General features: G+C 38.3%; 2 protein-coding genes across 2 annotated transcripts in view; one reads left to right on the forward strand and one right to left on the reverse strand.

The window, feature by feature from the left end:
- Nucleotides 1-1962: 1962 nt before the first annotated feature.
- Nucleotides 1963-22882, reverse strand: part of LOC139450249 (hsc70-interacting protein-like) — a 57379-nt gene continuing 36459 nt past the window's right edge. Inside the window, exons 9-13 of the mRNA XM_071231927.1 lie at nucleotides 8410-8526; nucleotides 7677-7746; nucleotides 5640-5713; nucleotides 3627-3863; nucleotides 1963-3437 (exon numbers count right to left, since the gene is read on the reverse strand). Coding sequence (XP_071088028.1) covers nucleotides 3432-3437; nucleotides 3627-3863; nucleotides 5640-5713; nucleotides 7677-7746; nucleotides 8410-8526 — 504 coding nt within the window. The 3' untranslated portion in view covers nucleotides 1963-3431. The remainder of the gene's footprint in view (nucleotides 3438-3626; nucleotides 3864-5639; nucleotides 5714-7676; nucleotides 7747-8409; nucleotides 8527-22882) is intronic.
- Nucleotides 12043-22734, forward strand: LOC139449648 (sarcalumenin-like). The gene is made up of 6 exons (XM_071231126.1): nucleotides 12043-12139; nucleotides 16907-17074; nucleotides 18031-18141; nucleotides 18425-18541; nucleotides 19180-19304; nucleotides 20012-22734. The coding sequence occupies exons 1-6, from the start codon at nucleotides 12049-12051 to the stop codon at nucleotides 20909-20911; spliced, it is 1512 nt and encodes a 503-aa protein (XP_071087227.1). The 5' UTR covers nucleotides 12043-12048; the 3' UTR covers nucleotides 20912-22734.

Genomic DNA, 22882 nt, shown 5'->3' on the forward strand with positions numbered 1-22882 from the left:
TGCATGTGGCGGGGGGTCTGTCATGATATGGGGTTGTGTTTCCTTCGGCTGCAAACTTCCACTGCACTGGTGACAATTTGTGGAAACCTGAATGGCCAACAATACCAAGATGCCGTTCTTCGTACAGTGGTAGTCCCTCATTTTGACAACCATCCTCTTCATACAAAACCTGTTTACATGGGCGACATGGGTTTACATATACGGCTTATAACAATCGTACATCTCTTATAATAGTCATCATTATTAAGTGCCAAAAGTAACACCTCACAAATATGGTGTGTGGCGCTTAACTTATATGCATGTGTGTGTGTGTGTGTATATATATATATAAACACACACACACACACACTACTCAAAAGAAGTTAAGGATCTCCCGATTCTTTCATAATGGTAAAGTTAATCTGTCATGACATGAGAGATTAACTATTGTAATATGAAAGAATCGGGTGATCCTGAACTTCTTTTGAGTAGTATATATAAGTTTCTCATTAAGGTTGATGGAGGTATGAGACTTTTTTATTGTTGTCTTGTATTACACATGCATTTTTTCAAACTGTTATTTAAGTAACTGAAATGGAAGTGCATGTAATTTTCTTGTTAATGTAGCTGGAGGTATGAGACTTGCACTGTATTCGACAACATTAAGGATCAAAGTTGAAAAAAACTCTTGGTGATGTCATCTGTCACCTGATTTAATAAAGCTGAAATAGCTTATGTTTCTGGTAGTAGAGTTTTGAGGCATTCAGGCAATGGTGTGGGGGGGTCTTCTTCTGTAATAAAAACACCTTTCTAGTTTTTCTTGGTTCATCAGCATCACACTTGCTTGTGAGTTTCAGCAACATGGTAAATGTTTGAGACCAGACACACTGACAAGCAGACACCCTGTGGTATAATTAAATACTGTTCAAAGTGGTGAGCAACTCACTGTTAAAAATGACACACTTCCAGTCTGAGGAAACGGATTAATAACATGCCTGTGCTTCTAAATCCAGGTAGTATCGTGAGAGTTTTATAAACTTCAAACATCTCAAGTCCTGGATGCATTATTCCAGGATCATTCCAGAGTCCCAAACAAATTCTGCAGTCAAATTACCAAAATTCCAAGAAAACATTAATCCAAACTCATTTTTTCTTTAACATTTTCAATCTATTGTATTTAGACATTTCAAGACATAAACTTATGCAAAAACATATGCATAGTGTCTGATGTTTATTTATGGTTAGATGTTTGTGTAGCTGTAATACCACAAGAACATTTAAAAGTGATAATGATATTTTCAAGTTTGTTTTATTATAAGAGTCATAGTTTGTATGTTTGAATCGCCTGTTAATGTCTGAGCACCATTCAAGTGCAAAATTCGACCGAGAAGCTTGAAAATATTAAAAGTAAATGCATTGATTAATTAAGAAAAGGCAAATTCCACAATTTTTCGGCAATTCTTTGGTATAGTACATTTTCTGCGATCGCGGAATCACAGAATTCGGCTGAGACTGATACAACAAGCCATTTAAAGATGGTACCCTGCCTTGTTTTTGGTATCATGGGATAAAACAAGGACTAGTTGGCTGGGAGTCTTTATCTTGTTACACTGTTAAACTTTAGGCTGGAATTATATAAAAACCAGCATTAGACCAGACGAGTACAAGTTGGTTGATTTGTTGTTTAACGCCACACTCAGCAATATTCCAGCAATATGACGGCAGACTGTATATAATGAAGTCTTTACCAGACAATCCAGAGATTCATATCATGAGCATCGATCCCCACAATTGGGATCCATGAGATGCTTCAACCAAGTCAACAAGCTTGACCACCTGATCCCGTCATGCATGCACGTCACTATATAAGTGGAAAATCTTGAATGAGACCAATTCCGACCCAGAATCCCCATGGAGATTACACTAATTACACAAACAGCCATGAAAACAATGAAGTCACTTTCAAAGGTTTTGTTTATTTTATTACAAACGTGAATAGTGAACTACAGAACATCAGAAACCTCTAATGCAATGAACAGCTAGACAGAGTAATGATATACAATATTTCTAGGAAATATACGGATATATATATATACAACTTCTGAAAGCGATACAGCTGTTCCTGGATACCTGCATAAACAGCTACACAAACCAAGGAAAGTGCAAGAAGACTAAAGCTACACTATTAAAAAAACATTAAGCACCACCTGATTCTTCCATATTCCAATTGAAAGAATCGGGTGATCCTCAACTTTTTGTTTGTAGTATATTCAACTTGAAATGTTTCTAAATTTTTTAGAACAAACAAAACCTATAGTCTATTACTGAACCATTGAAAACACGATCCGAAAGGATACATTATGTCTAATGAGCATGACCGGTTTGAAATTGTAACAAATATTTTATACAATCCAAACTGATTTGTTATTCAAAACAATTAACATATTGACAACAGAGAATATGATTGATGAACATTTGAGAAACCATAGAAGACAAAGCAAGTTTTTATTGGCTTAGCAGTTTCTATTTTCAAATTAAATTAAGAGGTGTCAAATCAAAGTAACAAACCTCAAATTGAAAACATCTATTTTCATGGAAAAAATCCTAGTTTGGTAATAAAAGCACAATGTTCAAAACATTTTCTAAAAAAAAAAAAAAAAAAAAAAAATCATTTAGAAAAAAAACAACATGATTTCCTCACACTATGATCAAGATACAAGCTATGTACAAGTATCTGAAACAGAGGCAATGACTAACATTAATACAACAAATATACTACTCCAAAAACGTTAAGGACCACACGATTCTTTCATATAACAGTAATATGAAAGAATCATGTGGTCTTCAATTTTTTAATAGTTTTTTTAGTGGTATAAGATCAGGCATGATCCGATTGCTATTCTCTACAAACAATGCAAATTTGTTTAGTTTTACACTGATATTTTGTGTAACAAGAAGTGAGAGTGAATTTCTAAGACCATGGTTTTAAGGACAATTTTCTTCACATTTTGAATACGAAAAGGGGAATTACAACAAAGACTTTAACTGAAAATACTGTTGTATCACCATGAGCAATATCTTATAGACACATGACAGAAGAGTATGGCAAATATTCAAGCATCATATGCATCGATGTTTTTGTGAATGTTCATGCATTAATTGCAATCAATGCAATCAATTAATTACTTGAGATTTGATGCTAAAGATGAGAGAAATAAAGCAGAACAGCTGATAATTTTATATTTTTGACATTTTCAAAAAAATAACAATATCCATAACATATAACGTTAAGGTAGAAAATCAACTTTAAAATCTTCATCAAAGTGTTCTATCTGTAGTGATAAGAAAGCTCCTTGTACAGATCATTAAGAAACTGTATAAAATCCGTAGATTGTCCACAGTCAACACCATTCTCTGATACTGGTGGCGCTCTTGGACTGAAGTAAGGGTGTTTAAGACTGAAATAAGAAAATGTCATTGTGATGAATGAAAAAACAAGAATAAAATTCCACCTAAAAAATAATTATTGTATATAATTATAATAATAATTATAAATTGTTTAAAACCATTTTTATAAAAAAAAGATTTTACAGTGTTGAAACAGTATTGTGAAAGAATGATGAGGAATATCATGGCAAAATCCCTACCATATTTGGGCCTGGGAATCCTCCAGGGAATCCCCCTGGGAACCCTCCACCTGCTCCTCCTGGTCCCCCTGGTCCCCCAGGGCTTCCTCCTTCACCACTACCACCGCTTCCACCACCGCCGCCAAACCTGGAAGCCATCTTGTTGATGACAGCCTGCACCTTGGGGTTATTTTGGTACTTGGAGACATTGGCTGGGTTGGCAGCGACGTCTTGGAATGCTTGGACAACTTCAGGGTCCTGCAGACAGGAAAAGTTTGGAAACTAGGGTAAAGAGTTAATTCATCCTCCAATATTTGTTATTTCACAGGAGACAGCTGCAATAATACAGTTATATCAAGCTGGTCTGTAGTGTGATATGAGCAATGTTAGTTATACCATGCCAGTCTGCAGTATGTGATGTGGGCAATGTTAGTTATACCATGCCAGTCTGCAGTATGTGATATGAGCAATGTTAGTTACCGGTATACCATGCCAGTCAACACAGCGATACCATGCCAGTCTGCAGTATGTGATATGAGCAATGTTAGTTATACCATGCCAGTCATCACAGCTATACCATGCCAGTCATCACAGCTATACCATGCCTGTCTGCAGTGTGTGATATCACCAACATTACACAACACCATGTCAGTCTGCAGTATGTGATATGGGCAATGTTAGTTATACCATACCAGTCATCACAGCTATACCATGCCAGTCTGCAGTATGTGATATGGGCAATGTTAGTTACCGGTATACCATGCCAGTCAACACAGCTATACCATGCCAGTCTGCAGTGTGTGATATCACCAATGTTACACAACACCATGCCATTCTGCACTGTGTGATATCACCAATATTACACAACACCATGCCAGTCTGCACTGTGTGATATCACCAATATTACACAACACCATGCCAGTCTGCACTGTGTGATATCACCAATATTACACAACACCATGCCAGCCTGCACTGTGTGATATCACCAATATTACATATCACCATGTCAGTCTGCAGTGTGTGATATCACCAACATTACACAACACCATGCCAGTCTGCAGTGTGTGATATCACCAATATTACACAACACCATCCTGGTCTGCAGTGTGTGATATCACCAACATTACAACAACACCAAGCCAGTCTGCAGTGTGTGATATCACCAATATTACACAACACCAAGCCAGTCTGCACTGTGTGATATCACCAACATTACAACAACACCATGCCATTATGCACTGTGTGAAATCACCAATATTACACAATACCATCCTGGTCTGCAGTGTGTGATATCACCAACATTACACAACACCATGCCAGTCTGCAGTGTGTGATATCACCAACATTACACAACACCATCCTGGTCTGCAGTGTGTGATATCACCAATATTACACAACACCATCCTGGTCTGCAGTGTGTGATATCACCAACATTAAACAACACCATGCCAGTCTGCAGTGTGTGATATCACCAATATTACACAACACCATCCTGGTCTGCAGTGTGTGATATCACCAACATTACAACAACACCATGCCATTATGCACTGTGTGAAATCACCAATATTAGACAACACCATCCGGGTCTGCAGTGTGTGATATCACCAACATTACAACAATACCATGCCATTATGCACTGTGTGATATCACCAGTATTACACAACACCATCCTGGTCTGCAGTGTGTGATATCACCAACATTACACAACACCACACTGATCTGCAGTGTGTGATATCATCAACATTACAACAATACCATGCCATTATGCACTGTGTGATATCACCAATATTACACAACACCATCCTGGTCTGCAGTGTGTGATATCACCAACATTACACAACACCATCCTGGTCTGCAGTGTGTGATATCACCAATATTACACAACACCAAGCCAGTCTGCAGTGTGTGATATCACCAATATTACACAACACCAAGCCAGTCTGCACTGTGTGATATCACCTATGTTACACAACATCATGCCAATCTACAGTGTATGAGCACAAGGAGAGGTTTTAAGGAAAGATGTATCTGTACCTGGAAAGCCTGCATGAGTTCGGGGTCACTGAGCAACTGGCTGAGATCAGGCATGCCTGCCATGCCGCCACCACCTGAAACATCGAAGTGTCTGGTATACAAAACAGGACCTTGTTACATGCAGCTGGGCCACAGGAGATGTCCCCCAGCTTCAGGACGACCTTTTCCTTCCAGGGTGTCCTGTCTGGAGTTTCTTACATGCGAAGGGAAGTAACTCTTACAACATAAGTAATACCAATATTTATCATATACCTATCAATGATAGCCTAAAGTGATGCAGGTCTCAGACGTTTACCACTTAGGTGAAACCTACGGGCACAGGTATGGTGCTGACAAACATCGAAACATATCTGTGGCAAATCAGGATTCGAACCTACCACCATAGGTATCTGGTATGTACAGGGAATTGTGACTTGTCTTAGGTGACTGGTCCAACTATGTCCCCAGATTAAGCATGAAGGACTGTCTGGAGGGTAGAGTATGGATCTATACTATAGGCTGCCGGACCTCACTGGAGGTAGAGTATGGATCTATACTACAGGGGGCCGGACCTCACTGGAGGTAGAGTATGGATCTATACTATAGGCTGACGGACCTCACTGGAGGTAGAGTATGGATCTATACTATAGGCTGACGGACCTCACTTAAGGTAGAGTATGGATCTATACCATTGGGGGCCGGACATCACAGGAGGTAGAGTATGGATCTATACTATAGGGGGCAGGACCTCACTGGAGGTAGAGTATGGATCTATACTATAGGGGGCCGGACCTCACTGGAGGTAGAGTATGGATCTATACTATAGGGGGCCGGACCTCACTGGAGGTAGAGTATGGATCTATACTATAGGGGGCCGGACCTCACTGGAGGTAGAGTATGGATCTATACTATAGGGGGCCGGACCTCACTGGAGGTAGAGTATGGATCTATACTATAGGGGGCCGGACCTCACTGGAGGTAGAATATGGATCTATACTATAGGGGGCCGGACCTCACTGGAGGTAGAGTATGGATCTATATTATAGGGGGCCGGACCTCACTGAACGTAGAGTATGGATCTATACTATAGGGGGCCGGACCTCACTGGAGGTAGAGTATGGATCTATACCATTGGGGGCCGGACCTCACTGGAGGTAGAGTATGGATCTATACTATAGGGGGCCGGACCTCACTGGAGGTAGAGTATGGATCTATACTATAGGGGGCCGGACCTCACTGGAGGTAGAGTATGGATCTATACTATAGGGAGCCGGACCTCACTGGAGGTAGAATATGGATCTATATTATAGGGGGCCGGACCTCACTGGAGGTAGAGTATGGATCTATACTATAGGGGGCCGGACCTCACTGGACTGGAGTATGGATCTATACTATAGGGGGCCGGACCTCACTGGAGGTAGAGTATGGATCTATACTGTAGGGGGCCGGACCTCACTGGAGGTAGAATATGGATCTATACTATAGGGGGCCGGACCTCACTGGAGGTAGAGTATGGATCTATACTATAGGGGGCTGGACCTCACTGGAGGGTAGTTGGTTGGTTGGTTTGTTGTTTAAAGCAGCACTCAGCAATATTCCAGCTATATGATGGCCGTCTGTAAATAATCAAGTCTGGACCAGACAAGCATCGTTCCACGCAATTGGGATCGATGACATGCATCAACCAAGTCAGCAAGCCTGACCACCTGATCCCGTTAGTCGCCTCTTACGACAAGCATAGTCGCCTCTAACAGCAAGCATGGTCGCCTTTTACGGCAAGCATGGGTTGCTGAAGACCTATTCTACCCCGGATCTTCACGGATCAATTCCCCAGGGAGCAGACGTCCACGTGTCATGCGTTTACATCACAACAGCTTGGACCAACACCACCTGGCACCATCTCCACAGCATGGAAACATAGAAAAATCTGCCATTCAGTCTGATGCAGTTTGTCATCATATGCCTTGGTGTTTCCCTAAATTTTACTTGCTTCATGAGAAGCCTTATGTTACTTTCATCTTACAGTACATCGGGATTACTGTTTTCCAAACTGGTTACCTGGGAAACCACCAGGGAATCCCCCAGGAAATCCCTCTGCACCTGTCCCTCCGCTCTGCTGGCTCTGTTCCTGAAAGTTAAAAAAAGGTAGACTTCAGACGTTGAACATCACATATCACATCACAGTGTGTGGTACTAGAGGGGGCCTTGATCAATAGTATATAATATTATATCCCATACCATATATATATACCAGATATATACCATACAATATACATTATGTCATATCACATCACAGTGTGCGATAGTAAAGGGGTCCTTGATCAATCATGTATTATGTCATATCCCATACCATATATATATATACCATGTATATACCATACAATATACAATATACATCATATCATAGCACATCACAGTGATAAATTTAACATTTTATATTGTATAAGAGGGTCTATATTAATAGCAGGATACATAATAAAAATAAATATTTTTATGTTTAATTTCTTTCTTTCCAGCTTTTCAGTCGGGGCAGCGGGGCCCCTGAAATGAAAAACAAAAAATGTGTGTGGCCTTACAGGATCAAAAGACTACAAGGCATCACTATACTTGAAAGACCTTCTTAATCCTAACACGAGAACCTTGAAGCCTTTTAAAACTGTTCACTCTTAAACACAATATAAGAATAATTTTCACAGCTTCTGAATCCTCAGTAAATGTGTCTCTCTGTTATATTGAATTAAGGGATGTCTAGTTTGAAATTGATAATTGGGAAAATGTTTTAGTGATGTACCTTTTTCTGCTGTTCGTATTCCTCTCGGGCTTTGCGGATTTTCTCCTTGCGTGCCTTCAAATCCTTCTCCTCTCTCTTCCTCTCGTATCTGCGATTATGCTCCATGATCTTCTTGGCCTGAAACATGGAAAGTGTACATCAACCCAGGTCAAACACTGACAGTGTACATCAACCCAGGTCAAACATTGACAGTGTACATCTACCCAGGTCAAACATTGACAGTGTACATCTACCCAGGTCAAACATTGACAGTGTACATCAACCCAGGTCAAACACTGACAGTGTACATCAACCAAGGTCAAACATGGACAGTGTACATCAACCCCGGTCAAACTTTGACAGTGTACATCAACCAAGGTCAAACATGGACAGTGTACATCAACCCTGGTCAAACATTGACATTGTATATCAACCCAGGTCAAACATGGACAGTGTACATCAACCCAGGTCAAACTTTGACAGTGTACATCAACCCAGGTCAAACACTGACAGTGTACATCTACCCAGGTCAAACATTGACAGTGTACATCTACCCAGGTCAAACATTGACACAGTAGACATACTGGGTTGTTTAACTGCTGACTTCCAAAACAGTGAACCCTTGTAGAAATGCAATTGATTTTGGCAATCAAATATGGTACAATAGGATTAAATACCGCAAGATATTTTTCACCTAAAATCGACTAATGAGTAAAAAGGAGGTGACCACTCTGAAGACTTATAGCCTTGGTTCCTCATGTCATTATGAGATGTAACATATGAGTGAGTACTCTCAGATAACCCTTGCTGTGGTACCAACCCCCTGTTGACATGGGATGAAGGTGAATGGGGAGATTTCAGACACTTAAACCTACATTCCAAGACAATTTATTGCATATGGCTGCATCAGGCTGAAAACCCCTGACAGAGAGCAGCTGTTGACAGACCAAGGATCACAATCGTGGGCAATCTGGGATTTGAACCTACGATCAACCTTTTTGGTCAAAGGATGCAACTCAAACAACTGGGCCATCTGTACACTTGGTTACAAGTAGAAAAGGGTGTACGTTACTTTATAACCTAATTTGAATCTTGTCCCTGGAAACTTAATAAAAATTGAATGGATTGACCTCCAGTAAGGGAACGGTCATTGTTTACCAGAGGCGTGGGTCAAAGGTTTTTGATTCACTAATTTACTGATAACAAGAAAACAGCATTATCACTATCCCCCGCCACATTAGAATTTTATTTGTTCATATAGTAGTGAATATAAACTATAGTAGTGAATATAAACTTGCTATAAACTATAGTAGTGAATATAAACTATAGTAGTGAATATAAATTTGCTATAAACTATAGCAGTGAATATAAACTTACTATAAACTATAGTAGTGAATATAAACTTACAATAAACTATAGTAGTGAATATAAACTTACTGTAAACTATAGTAGTGAATATAAACTTACTATAAACTATAGTAGTGAATATAAACTTGCTATAAACTATAGTACTGAATATAAACTTACAATAAACTATAGTAGTGAATATAAACTTACTGTAAACTATAGTAGTGAATATAAACTTACTATAAACTATAGTAGTGAATATAAACTTGCTATAAACTATAGTACTGAATATAAACTTACAATAAACTATAGTAGTGAATATAAACTTACTTTAAACTATAGTAGTGAATATAAACTTACTATAAACTATAGTAGTGAATATAAACTTACTATAAACTATAGTAGTGAATATAAACTTACTATAAACTATAGTAGTGAATATAAACTATGAAAAAGAATCCTGTAAAGCTTTAAGAAGAGATAGGCACTAGGGCCACTTTATATGTCCTCAGAAAATATGATTAAATGTGAAATTAATACATAAAAATGGCCACTTCTCTGGATAAAATAACTTAATAAGTATCTCTTAGGTAAGCCAACTTCAGTAGTTTCAGAGTAAACGTGTCCCCTATGCAGACACAATGCACCAAGTAGAATAACATGGATCAAGGGCCGTAACTCTGTTAAAACATAATGTATGGGACCAAGTTTCTAACTCAGTCTTGACAAGTATCTCTTAGATAAGCATGCAATTTTCATTCATGTTAATTCAGTAGTTTCTGAGAAAACGTGTCCCCATTTCATGCAGTATGCCCTAATCTGAAAAAACAAAGCAAGGGCCATAACTCGGTGTCGCAAAACCAATTTTTGAACTCATTTGACCTGTGACAGCGTGCAAAATTTCACTCTGACTTAAATAGTTTTTGAGAAAATTTGTCCCCTTTCAGAAGCAGACAGACGGATAGAGGAACAAACTCTGTTCTAACATCCCCTGCCCCACGTCGTAGCTGGGGATAATAATAACCATTCCCCGCTGCTTGTCATATTTTTGGATGACCCTCCTAAAGTCCTAAAGTACATTTTTTTCTTAACCCTCCCTGACAAGACAAAGCATGTTCATATTTTATCATGAAATAACATGACACTCCAAAATATGTATACAAGTTTTGATGACCCTCTGCTTGAGGCTGTCATTATTCTTTTAGGGTGACTCATAGGGTTTACATCAAAACCTAATTTAGATTGAGTCTCTCAACAAGAAATAAATATACAACGGTAAAGGAAATCTTCATGTAATCCTATTGTTTGTCGATCTTGTCTATCCTTTTTAAAATTTACATCCTCAGTTTAAGGAAATACCTAGGTGCACAATGTGAACTTCAGACATTACAAGGAAACAACCATGTGTGTGAAAAGATACGTATTGTGAAAAGATTAAACTTGTTGTTCGGAAAGGAATTAATTTCTCTTGCCCAACAGAGTGAGTGAGTAAGAGAGTGAGAAAGTGAGTGAGTGAGTGAATGAAAGAGTGATTTATGACACTTCAAGTACTTTTCCAGACACATCTTGGCAGGGAAGATTAAGCAGACTAATTCAATGATCAGCATTTAGAGGTTTTTAGAAAAGAAATACCTCAAACCATGGATGACTACTTTTAAAATATTTCTCAATGGCATTTCAAGTCTTTATCTTGCACCTCAAGCATGTCAATAAATTAATCACTGTCATGAAAAGTGTTTGGTCAAAATAGAGGAGTTGACATATTAATTTAAAATTGAATTGATATTCAAAAATACATTCCTATTAAAAAAATTCCCTAAAACCTTTTTAAAAAAAGAGAATTATGCTGTGACTGGCACAAAAATTAATCTGAATTTGGAAACTGGAGTTTTCAAGTGCAGTGAATTCAAGTTTATAACTGCCTAAAACATATTTTTTTTATGTTTCTAAAACTGGTATCTCAAGATGTATACACATCTATATATGTCTTTGCTTAAATGCACAATTATTAAAAAAAATAATTTCATAGTTGCCATGGCGAATGGGTAAGATAAAATCAGCATGCACACTGAACAACCACTCTTTATGTCTGATTCCATATGCTCCAATTTGATATAATCTAACATAACCTCTCACCAAATCCTTATGTATTCACAATCCTGCCAATATCTCATTACTGTCTCGTCCGTAACAACCCTGCTATCTCTTGACTATAAATTGTAAAGGACCAAACCATCACCCCTATACAATAGTAGACTGGCCCAATTGGATGACAGATTTTCTTTGCTGTAAGGGGCATCAGATGAATTCAAGATGGCTGCCTCCACTTGCCACATTGTGAACCGGTGTCTCTTGCTTTTGGTGGTCAGAGCAAGTTTAGAGGGAATACTTGCAGATGATAAAGGTAGTACTATCCTCATGTTTTGATCTGGGCATCTTGTGTTTTTTTAAGTTACAACTGTCATGGCTATTTGGATTGAATTGTTTTCTGGAGATTTTCTCAACATAGATCTAAATGATTTGTAAACTGATAGGCTAAAAGCCCTACCAACAAAAACAAAATTTTCAACTTTTCTCCTTTTTAAAATCGATACCTTCAACATAACTATCAGATAAACTGAAAGGAAAACCACCATGTCATTTCCTGAATAATCTATAAATATGAATATTTATTTGATATGTTTTACTTAATTAATGAACCAGAGTAATATTAGGATATGTAGAAATCTGGTTGTTGACTGGGCTTACATATAGTAAGGAAATATTCTCCCATGATAATAATGCATGATAGGATTTACACAGACACGTTAACATGATGCTAGCTCTCATCATTCACTTGTATGTGCTATTTAGGCTTTATTTGGATGTAAACTGTGTAAAATGAAAGTAGAAATCCTCGGGTAGGGCTGGGACGAGTCCAAATGTACTACCCTGGTACCCACCCCCCTATTACCCAACCCTATCCGGGTACCCACTGTAGGTCTCAAGAGATACAAAATGTCCAATTGGGATTTTTTTTTTTACCACAGCACTTGCAAAACGCATTTAGATACATGTATTTAACAATCTGGTCATCTTTATTTAACCATATGAAAAGTCAGAAGGAATGGGTGCATTGTCAGAAAGAAATGCGAACATTAGTGACTTGTAGTGTAACCATATAGTTCTAGATAGTTTTTGTCATTAAACTACCCGGTATATATATCACATGACTAACCACGGGTCCGAGTAGTCCTGTGGGCACTCGGGTCCTACTAAGTACCCACCCGACCCGGGTACCTGAGTTACCCATCCCAGCCCTGTCCTGGGGAATTGACACACATCTTTTAATGTGACTATGTCAGTACTAAAAGATAGCCAGATGATGAGGTCTCTTTTTTACTGATTACACTCCTTGCAATCTGACATTTCCCTGAATGTAAAGTGAAAGTAGACATCCTGAGCATGCTGAGAAATGGATAATTCCGACCTATTTTGATGTGACTGTCTCAGTTGTGAATAAGGGTCACACAAGTCTATCTCAGTTCCTAGAAAGCCATGCAAGGCTCAACATAAATTTAGGTTGCAGTTATCTGACCAGCTCATTGTTTTTTTTCATCACCTAGTTCAACCTTGGATCATATACGTTTTCGGACAACCATGTTTATCGTTACTACTTGCACTATAATGACAGGTGTGGCGTCACAGAGACATTCATTGTAAATACTCAGATGATGGCATGTTTTTAAGATAAAGTTGTCTTTTATAAATGATCTACTAACATTTAACTTCTTCATCACACTTTACTTCACTGCATATACATCTGCCATATTTCTATCTTACATGGGTCCATTTTTCATACAAACACTTGAGTGAGTGAGTTGGGTTTAACTCTGCTTTGAACAGTATTCCAGTTACATCACAGCGTGTCAGTTTGCTTATGTGAAAGGAAAGCCTGAAGTGATGCAGGTCTCAGACGTTTACCACTTTGATGAAACCTACAGTTGATGCAACGCTGCACAGCAAATTGCGGTGCCTTAGATTACTGTGACTCCTGTGCCCCTCAAATATAGGAGAGTTTGAGATGGACAGCGGTGAAATTCAAAATATACCAGCAGGTGCCCCTAGTTAAAAGGTGAACATAACACATACTATTTAATTTTATCGTAGACTGTTAGATAACATGAGTGTATAAACAAAAGATTGTCTTGCATGTTGAACTGAACTGATGTTCAAATTGTGCTACAAATATATACTACTCAAAGAAAGTTAAGGTTCACTCGTTTTGTTCATACTAAGTTAATCTGTCAATATTTTTTAGTAGTATGTTGCTTTTTGTGATCAGTGATCCATTCATATAATTTTACGCCCAATGGGATCTGCTTCTGCTAATAATTGAAGACTATTCTCTCGCGTTGATGTTATTTTTTTTAAGTTGTGAAAAGAAAACAATCCAAAGGATTACAAAAAACAACTTAGCATACCAGTCACGCAAATAGATACATGAAAGTTGAATCAATACTATTATCATACATTTACGATAGCTGTGGAGCTAAGATCGTTTTTGCGTGTGAGCCCAGCTGGTGTCGGTGATATTTCATTGTATTCCTACACTCATCAAAGATACTCATATTTCCAAATTAATTTCTTTTCCAACAAAAATGCTGAAACAGTTTTATTATTGCTTGCCCAAATGGAAATCACTATTCAAGCATGCCTCAAACAATTACCTATCTACCACCTCACTTTCCTCAAGCCTTTTATGGCTGAGTAATTAAGCTTCATTTGTTAGACATTCCTATGCTGAACACTACCCTTCTACCCCTTCTACCATGAATGTAACATACCAGTATCAAATGAATAGATCAATCCATTTGTTAAAATGGGGGTGAAAGTGATTGATTTCAACTATTGTTGGCAGGATATCAAACAGATGTTACTGGTGTGAAGCTTAATTGCCAAACTGAAAATAGTCTTATTTATCCTGAGAGTCGAACAGTTGAATTTCTGAAACAAGTATCCATATCAAGTGAAACACAACATTACACAAAACATGACATTTTACACAGATTCCTAATGAATGGAAATGTTATATCTCCTTGAGAGCCAAGACAGACCCTGGTGAATACCATAGGTGATTGGCAGCATGTGTTACTCTGAATCACTGTTGCTGAACATGTCGGCGCTGATCAATGGCTATTTCCTCCAGAGCATGAGACTGAGGTCCCCACATTCAACTCCATGTGAGGTGTTTTTACAGAAACAAAGACAACCTGTCCTCTTTTTTTTAATGGAAAATCAAACAATTAAGCTTACATGATCTAATAAATAAATCAAATAAGTATAAAAAAATAAGCTACATTGTGACTCATAATGTATTGTTTGAGAGTTAAAAACAGACAAAGGGCCTGGAAAAAGTTTAATCAATAAAATCAATTGAGACTGCTTATCCCTAGTCACATAAACCACGTCTCCAAAATGAGCTGAGCACTAGTGAATATCATGATCCACAAACATTCATGTCAAAATGACATGAATACCTTTCTCCAAGGTTTGCATATGTTTGGCCACAGATTTGGATGGTCTTAAATTTAAATCTGATTGAAAAGTCTTAAGTATGTGATAAAAGGTCTTATATTAACCACCATGTTTTAACTCTGAAATAAAGTGAGAATCCTCAAATGGAGATCTATGAACGCAGACTTGGGATGATCAGTGTGGGAACTTTCTTTCAGCATCGTTCCGAGTACATTGTACATTAATTCATAAAGACCACAGATTTAATATGTTTATTATTTACTGGCATAAAACCAGTGCCAGTTAATCTGAACATTGAAAACATAATTATCTTGCTTGGTACGTGTTGCTAAATCATCTCTCACAAAATTCCCTGCATACCTTATTAATAGACGGAGGAAATCTAGGTACAAGTAGCTTTGCACCTGCAAAAACTCCTTCAGCAGGTGTGCAGGGGTAATATCAACACTACTTATTTCCTGCTTACAGTGCAATAAAATAGCCCAGTCTGGTGCTGCTTCAGTAGTATGGGTCTACGTAGATATAATATATAATGTTTTTATCTTTCCATATGACACAAAACTGATTCTCATATGTCAAGTGTATATCTGAATAGAATGACATATTTGATTATCCCTATCAAAAGTTGAGTAGTATAGTACAAACAGTATAATATGGTCACAACATGCCAGTTGTCAGATTTCCACAAACAATAGTATGGATGACAACAAATTTAAAAAAAATATTAAAAAATTGTTACTTGTCAGTACAAGAATTTCAAAAGAAGAGCATCTAAATTATTTATTATTTTTGATTTGTGAGTGAGTGAGTATATATCAGTGCTCGACACTAACACTGGTCCGCTGGTCAGAGTCTAGTATATTTTCTTAAGGACAAGTAAAATTTGACAAATGGTGGTCTGGTGGTCTGATGTTATTTTTAGGATGAACAAACTTTGTAAGACTTTTGAAATCGGCTTTACATCAAGTCTAAACTCTAAGCACCGTTGTGTCCAGTATATCCGACAGGACCAGTAGATCTTTTTGGTGCTGGTCCATTCGACCACTGACAAATTTTGGTCAGTGTCAAGGGCTGGTGTATGGTTTTATGCGCGAGTGAGTGAGTGAGTGAGTGAGTATGTAACGGTTTTATGCTGCTGATTGTGGCCATATTCCAGCCGTATCACAGAGGGGGACGTATCACAGAGGGGGACGTCAGAAAAGGGCTTCACACATTGTGTGGGCTTTAAGGCATTGTATTGACTGTGCAGGATGTTGCTCTGAATATCCCTCACTGGTTATTGGTCCAGACTCAATTATTAGGCTGAATATGACTGTGTGGTTTCTCGACCTCCATATAATTTTGATAGAAACAAATAACTACATATATATTGAAAAGGAGCACCAGGGAGATTCTGAACCTTAACCTGGACCTGAGGAAAATCTAGACTTTATTTAGGGATTTTGCATTACAGAAAAGGTTGGATGGAAGGGAAAATCATAAAGTTAAGGGACTGTGAGAGAGACTACATGTATGGCTCCGAGCAAGATTAAACTCAACATATTATCACTGTACACGATCAGGCAACATTTATCTTGTAGCACAGCTCAGTGACAACAGCCAACAGCTATCCATGTATAACATACTGTAAAAGGCCTAACCACATCTATTTCAGAAAAGCCAGTTGATATTGTGCCGAAGGAAAGACCACCTGTTGTGTCTGTGGACGACACCCATTTCAAAGAGCCGCAAACTGGAAGCAGGAAAGATTCTAACAAGAGCCATGACCACATAGACAAAATCCTACAACTGGACAAACCGATCACGTCCTCAACAGTACAAGGTCAATTCCTGCTCACAAAGCCATTCTTCAAGTCCCCAAACATTTAATAAAAAGAGTTTCATATTGTCCTAAAGATGTAAAATAACAAAAGATTAAAAATGAGTGAGTTGGGTTCAACTTCTTTAACAATACGTTGAACAGTATTCCAGTACTATCACTGCGTGTCAGCTTTACCACTTTGGTAAAACTCACAAGTACAAACATGGTGCTGACAGACCTAGAAACATAATCAGGGTGAACTGGGATTCAAACCCACAATGATAGGTTCCTGGCATGCCCAAGGGATGCAACTCTGCAGTGCCTTAGACGACTGTACCCCCCGTTTAACAAGAATACAAACCAGCAGACATCATACCGTTGTATAAAAAGAGATTCATAATATTCATGTCCTGTTCATTGACATCATTGTCCAAGACAACAAATACTGCCTTTCTACAAAGATATTTTTTTCAAACACTAGTTTGAACCCAGTTGTAGAACCCAGTTGTTCACATGCATGTGTCAGTTCACAGTAGTACTGATCCTATTCTGTTCACTGTTTCTGTACAATGTTCACATGCACTGATCATACAAAGACAGTGGACTAACAATGAGGATATGCTGAACTGTCACATAGGGCAGCTTTAATTTGGGAACCCATGAAGATCCGGGGTACAGTAGGTCTTCAGCAACCCATGCTTGCCGTAAATGGCGACTATGTTTGTCGTAAGAGCTGCCAAACGGGATCGGGTGGTCAGGCTCGCTGACTTGGTAGATGCATGTCATCGTTTCCCAATTGCATGGATTGATGCTCATGATATTAATCACTGGATTGTCTGGTCCAGACAGGATTATTTACAGACCGCCGTCACATAGCTGGAATATTGCTGAATGCGGCGTTAAACAGCAAACAAACTAAGCCTTTAATTTGTGAACTGTCTCTCATGGTATCCTCAGTTCTTGAATTGATATTCCAGACACAAAGATTAAAGATACTCTACAGGCACTGCTGAAAATCTACAATGATGATGTCAAACCTTTGGAAGATGCCTATCGATTCTCTGACCTCAACAGGGATGCCATCTCAGGTTATTCTAATACCACCACAACCGATTCACTAGCTTATTTGAAATAATCTTCCAGAATTATTTTTTTCATTTTGCCAAATGTTAATCATGATTAGAATAATGCCATGTTAATATGTTTCTTCTTCTGATAATAAAACCATTATTCTCCATTTACGTTCTAAAATCATGGCAGTTAATCTTTGGTCAGGTATTATCTATCAATATCAACTGCAATTTGAGCTTTATTATTGAATAATTCTTTAATCATATTTCTTCATCATCTGTTAATATGTATTGACTTCAGAGGGTGAGATATTTGCCAAGCCTTTGGTGTTGTTCCTGGGTCCATGGAGTGTAGGCAAGTCCACCATGATCAACTATCTTCTGTCTATGGAGGGGTCTCACCAGAGACTGCATACAGGTAAATACGAGCTGTAATCCCCAGGTGAGGGTGCCAGGTTATATATCCCAAGGTTGTGGTAAATACGAACTGTAACCCAAAAGTAGTGGTAAATACAAGCTGTAATCCCCAGGTGGGGGTGCCAGGTTATATATCCCAAGGTTGTGGTAAATACGAGCTGTAACCCCAAGGTTGTGGTAAATACAAGCTGTAACCCAAAAGTAGTGGTAAATACAAGCTGTAACCCCAAGGTAGTGGTAAATACAAGCTGTAATCCCCAGGTGGGGGTGCCAGGTTATATATCCCAAGGTTGTAGTAAATATAGCTGTAACCCCCAAGGTAGTGGTAAATACGAGCTGTAATCCCCAGGTAGTTGTGCCTCATGGTGCCTGGCTATATATTCATAGGTAGAGGTAAATACAAGCTGAAATCATGAGAGATTTAAGGTGAAGACAACCAGTATTCCAAGCAATGGCCAACAGCAAATACATTTTGATGTCCAGACTGAATTTTGTGAAAGTCAAGCCTGAAAAATCTTAATACCCTAATGTGGTGGTGTATACAAGCTGTATTCTCTGTAAGGAAACTCATACAAGCTATATTTCCCAACAAAGCAGGAAATCTGACTGTGAAGTGAATGTTTGATAATATCCCACCAGGAGCTGAGCCAACAACCAGTGACTTCACCGTTCTACTGGACGGTCCCCACTACCGCACCATCAAGGGCATGGAACTTGTCACAGATAAGACCAACCACTTCTCCCCTCTTCAGAAGTTCGGGCTTGTAAGTTCAATGTCCAGCTCAAGTGTTTGTCTTCTGGTGCCTTATTTGGGATAAGATTTGTTTATGTTAAAATGAATCTATATATCACCACAATGAACATGTATTAGCTCACAGCGTTAGAGTTACCAATTATTTGGGAGGTGTTCAAAAATTGAAAAGTATTTTATATCAATTAACATAATCAACCAAACATATTTCATGTCAGATAAATTGAAAATTTTGCATCAATATATCAGTGAGTTGGGTTTAACAGTATTCCAGTTATATCCCGACCTGTCAGCTTAATGTGGGAGGAAAGCCTGAAGTGATGCAGGTCTCAGATGTTTCCCAGAAGCTAGTGCTGACATACAGCTGTACCTCGAAACATAATATGAACCCTCAAGACTCGTGAAGATCCGGGGTAGACTAGGTCTTCAGCAACCCATGCTTGCCGTAAAAGGCGACTATGCTTGTCTTACGAGGCGACTAACGGGATCAGGTGGTCAGACTCGCTGACTTGGTTGATGCATGTCATCGATCCCAATTGCGTGGATCCATGCTCATGATATCAATCACCTGATTGTCTGGTCCAGACTTGATTATTTACGGAACACCGTCATATAGCTGGATTATTGCTGAGTGCAGCGTTAAACAACAAACCAACCAAATGAACCCTCAATATAAAAAATAGTTCATGCAACCATCTTTTCCAATTTGTCTCTGTCCAGGGCTTCACAGAACGCCTTCAAGGGATACAGTTTCCCTCAAAGCTCCTTCAGAAAGTCTCCATTGTCGATACCCCCGGGATCATCGAGAACAAGAAACAGCAACAACGTGGATACCCATTCAACGAAGTGTGTCAATGGTTCATCGACAGAGCTGATATCATATTCCTTGTTTTTGATCCAACCAAACTGGACGTGGGATCCGAGCTCTCGATTCTCTTCAAACAGGTCAAAGGACATGAGGCGAAAATTCGTCTTATCCTCAACAAAGCAGACACAGTGTCAGCCCAGGAGTTGATGAGGGTGTATGGAGCCCTGTTTTGGAGCTTGGCTCCTTTGGTCAATGTCGTGGAGCCACCAAGAGTATATGTTGGAACATTCTGGACCAATGTAAAGACTGATCACAGCATGGCTCAGTTGTTCTATGACGAAGAACTTGCACTGTTGCATGACCTAAATCAAGTCATGCAGAATCAAATAGAAAACAAAGTGTCGTTCATCCGACGACATGCATTTTATGTCCGCCTACATGCACTCATTATTGACAGGTACATCGGCGTGTTTAACGAAAACAATTGGTGGAAGTTTAGCAGAAACGAGGAGCTCTTCAAGAAGATCATCATGGATCCAGACAACTACAACTTATTCAAAAGTATTCTGTCCAACAAGGACATAAGTCGACATGATTTACCATCAGCCAAGGAATATCTGGAATTCTTTTCGATAAACTCTGTGGATTTGTTTAAGCCTTTGAGTGCCTACTGCCCGTGGACACCTATGTACACATGTGATATGGTGAAACTTGAGGCGGCTATTAACACCAAGCTACCACAGCTTCTGGCTTCTCTCAAACCTGCACCAGGGACATGTACCAAGGACACATGTACCAAGAAGAAGCCATAACGTGGCGCCATTATGTCTCATATCCGTACCCTTTCTGTGATAGGTAACCATGGTAAGATCCCTGTGCACCTTTTTAATTTCTTTGATTAAGCATTTACCTTTTTTTCTAAATGTGAAAAAAAAAATTGTTGCTAAGGACTAATTTCTGTTTTAGTGGAATAGAAATGTTATTTTATTCCATGATACAATTATTCCACAATGCTAGTTTATTGACTATGAGGTCAAATTGTATTTTGTAAAAGAAATTCTGATGTATTAACTCTTTGTGTTACTGTGTTGATAAATTAACAGAACAACAAAGAAATACATTTTTACACATCTTTGAAATAGATAAAAAAATCTGTTCAATAGACTTTTTTGCCCAGATTTGTATACACACTAGATCCTAGGCGAGGCCTTCATCCTGCCATGCTAGGTCCAGAGGGGCAGTTTGCTAGTCAAGTGGTTGGTGTGATTGACAGTTATGTATAGGGTCTGGTTCTAATCCCCCTGTGAATGTATCGAATGGCTGTTGTGGCTCTTTTTGTATTACTGATATTTGCTAAGATTGTTGTGGATGTGCAACACATATCACTCAGAGTTCCAACACTTGCCAGATAAACTAGCAACCAAAGATAGTCATGGTGAGATCAAAGAATGACATTTCTATCCTAAGATTTGTATCCTTACAAATATCTGTTATCATTCTTTCTGAATAATTTTGTTATATACACAATTACTGAATAACATTTTTTTTGCTGTGAAACAATAAGTTGAATAATTAATTATTGAATGTCTTGATTCTGATCCAAGTTTTAAACACTATTTCTATTAACCTTGAATTATACCTCTAACCATCTCTTCATTACCTGTCTGCATGGAGGATGGGCAGAAACATCTAATATAGAGGTCGTATGAAAGATAACACTGAACTCTATATACCATATATTTTAGCCTCATCCGAACAGTTGCAGACAGTCCCTTAGAAACTCCTAAAGCCAGACCTTTGTTCCTTTTTTATTTACAGATTTTGACAGTGAAAATTTGTTGGGAAGGTCAATAAAATAAAAAATGCATTGTACAGGATTTTTTTAAACATCTTAAAGTTTGATTTTGATTGCTTGGTGAAGATGCATAAAAGGTGATTCATTGTGGGAAATATACAAATATCCCTTGGATTGTTTTCAAAGTCAAAGTGATCTTGACCATTGGTGGGCTTAAAAACTACTTGTCATTCTGACTTTTCTATGGTTGACGGATCGGTAAATTAAGCTATAACAAATGTAAGGCTCAACCGATTTATGATAGCCTAAATTAACCCTTTAAAGTTTAATATTTGTCATGTGCTTGTGTGATGGCTTTGTGAGCAAAAGTATTTTTCACATGTATAAGATACATTTTTGTTTGTTTTTTATAAGCATTCCCATATTTGTTTGAAACATTTTATTTTGTTGCTTTCATCTGCTGTACAGACCTTTTAAATCACCAATGACTGCACAATAAAGCTGATCTGAAAACGATGTATACCAAATAAATAATGTATATGATAAGTTACTAGGAGTGATAAATAGGTCACGATATGATATGTACCGTAATACGCATATTTTGTCATATCACATTGAAATATCTTAACCATAAATATTTCCAAAGGAAAAGCAAGCTGTGGCCACATGTTTGTAGCAGTGATTTTTAGTAGTGAACTTGAAATGCGAATTACAACACATTTTGTGATATTTGACGGACAAAAATGCTAGCGGTCATAAAATGAGTGGTAAGTAATTTATTTTACCAAGTGTATTGTCTTGTATTGATACAGCAAAGAATGAATTGCGTATCGTATCATTGCATGAGTGAGTGAGTGAGTATAGTTTTACGCCGCTTTTAGCAATATTCCAGCTATATCACGGCGGGGGACACCAGAAATGGGCTTCACACATTGTACCCATGTCGGGAATCGAACCCGGGTCTTCGGCGTGACGAGCGAACGCTTTA

This window comes from Haliotis cracherodii, unplaced genomic scaffold, assembly GCF_022045235.1.
Source record: "Haliotis cracherodii isolate W230 unplaced genomic scaffold, xgHalCrac1.p SCAF_8, whole genome shotgun sequence".
Lineage (NCBI taxonomy): Eukaryota > Metazoa > Mollusca > Gastropoda > Lepetellida > Haliotidae > Haliotis > Haliotis cracherodii.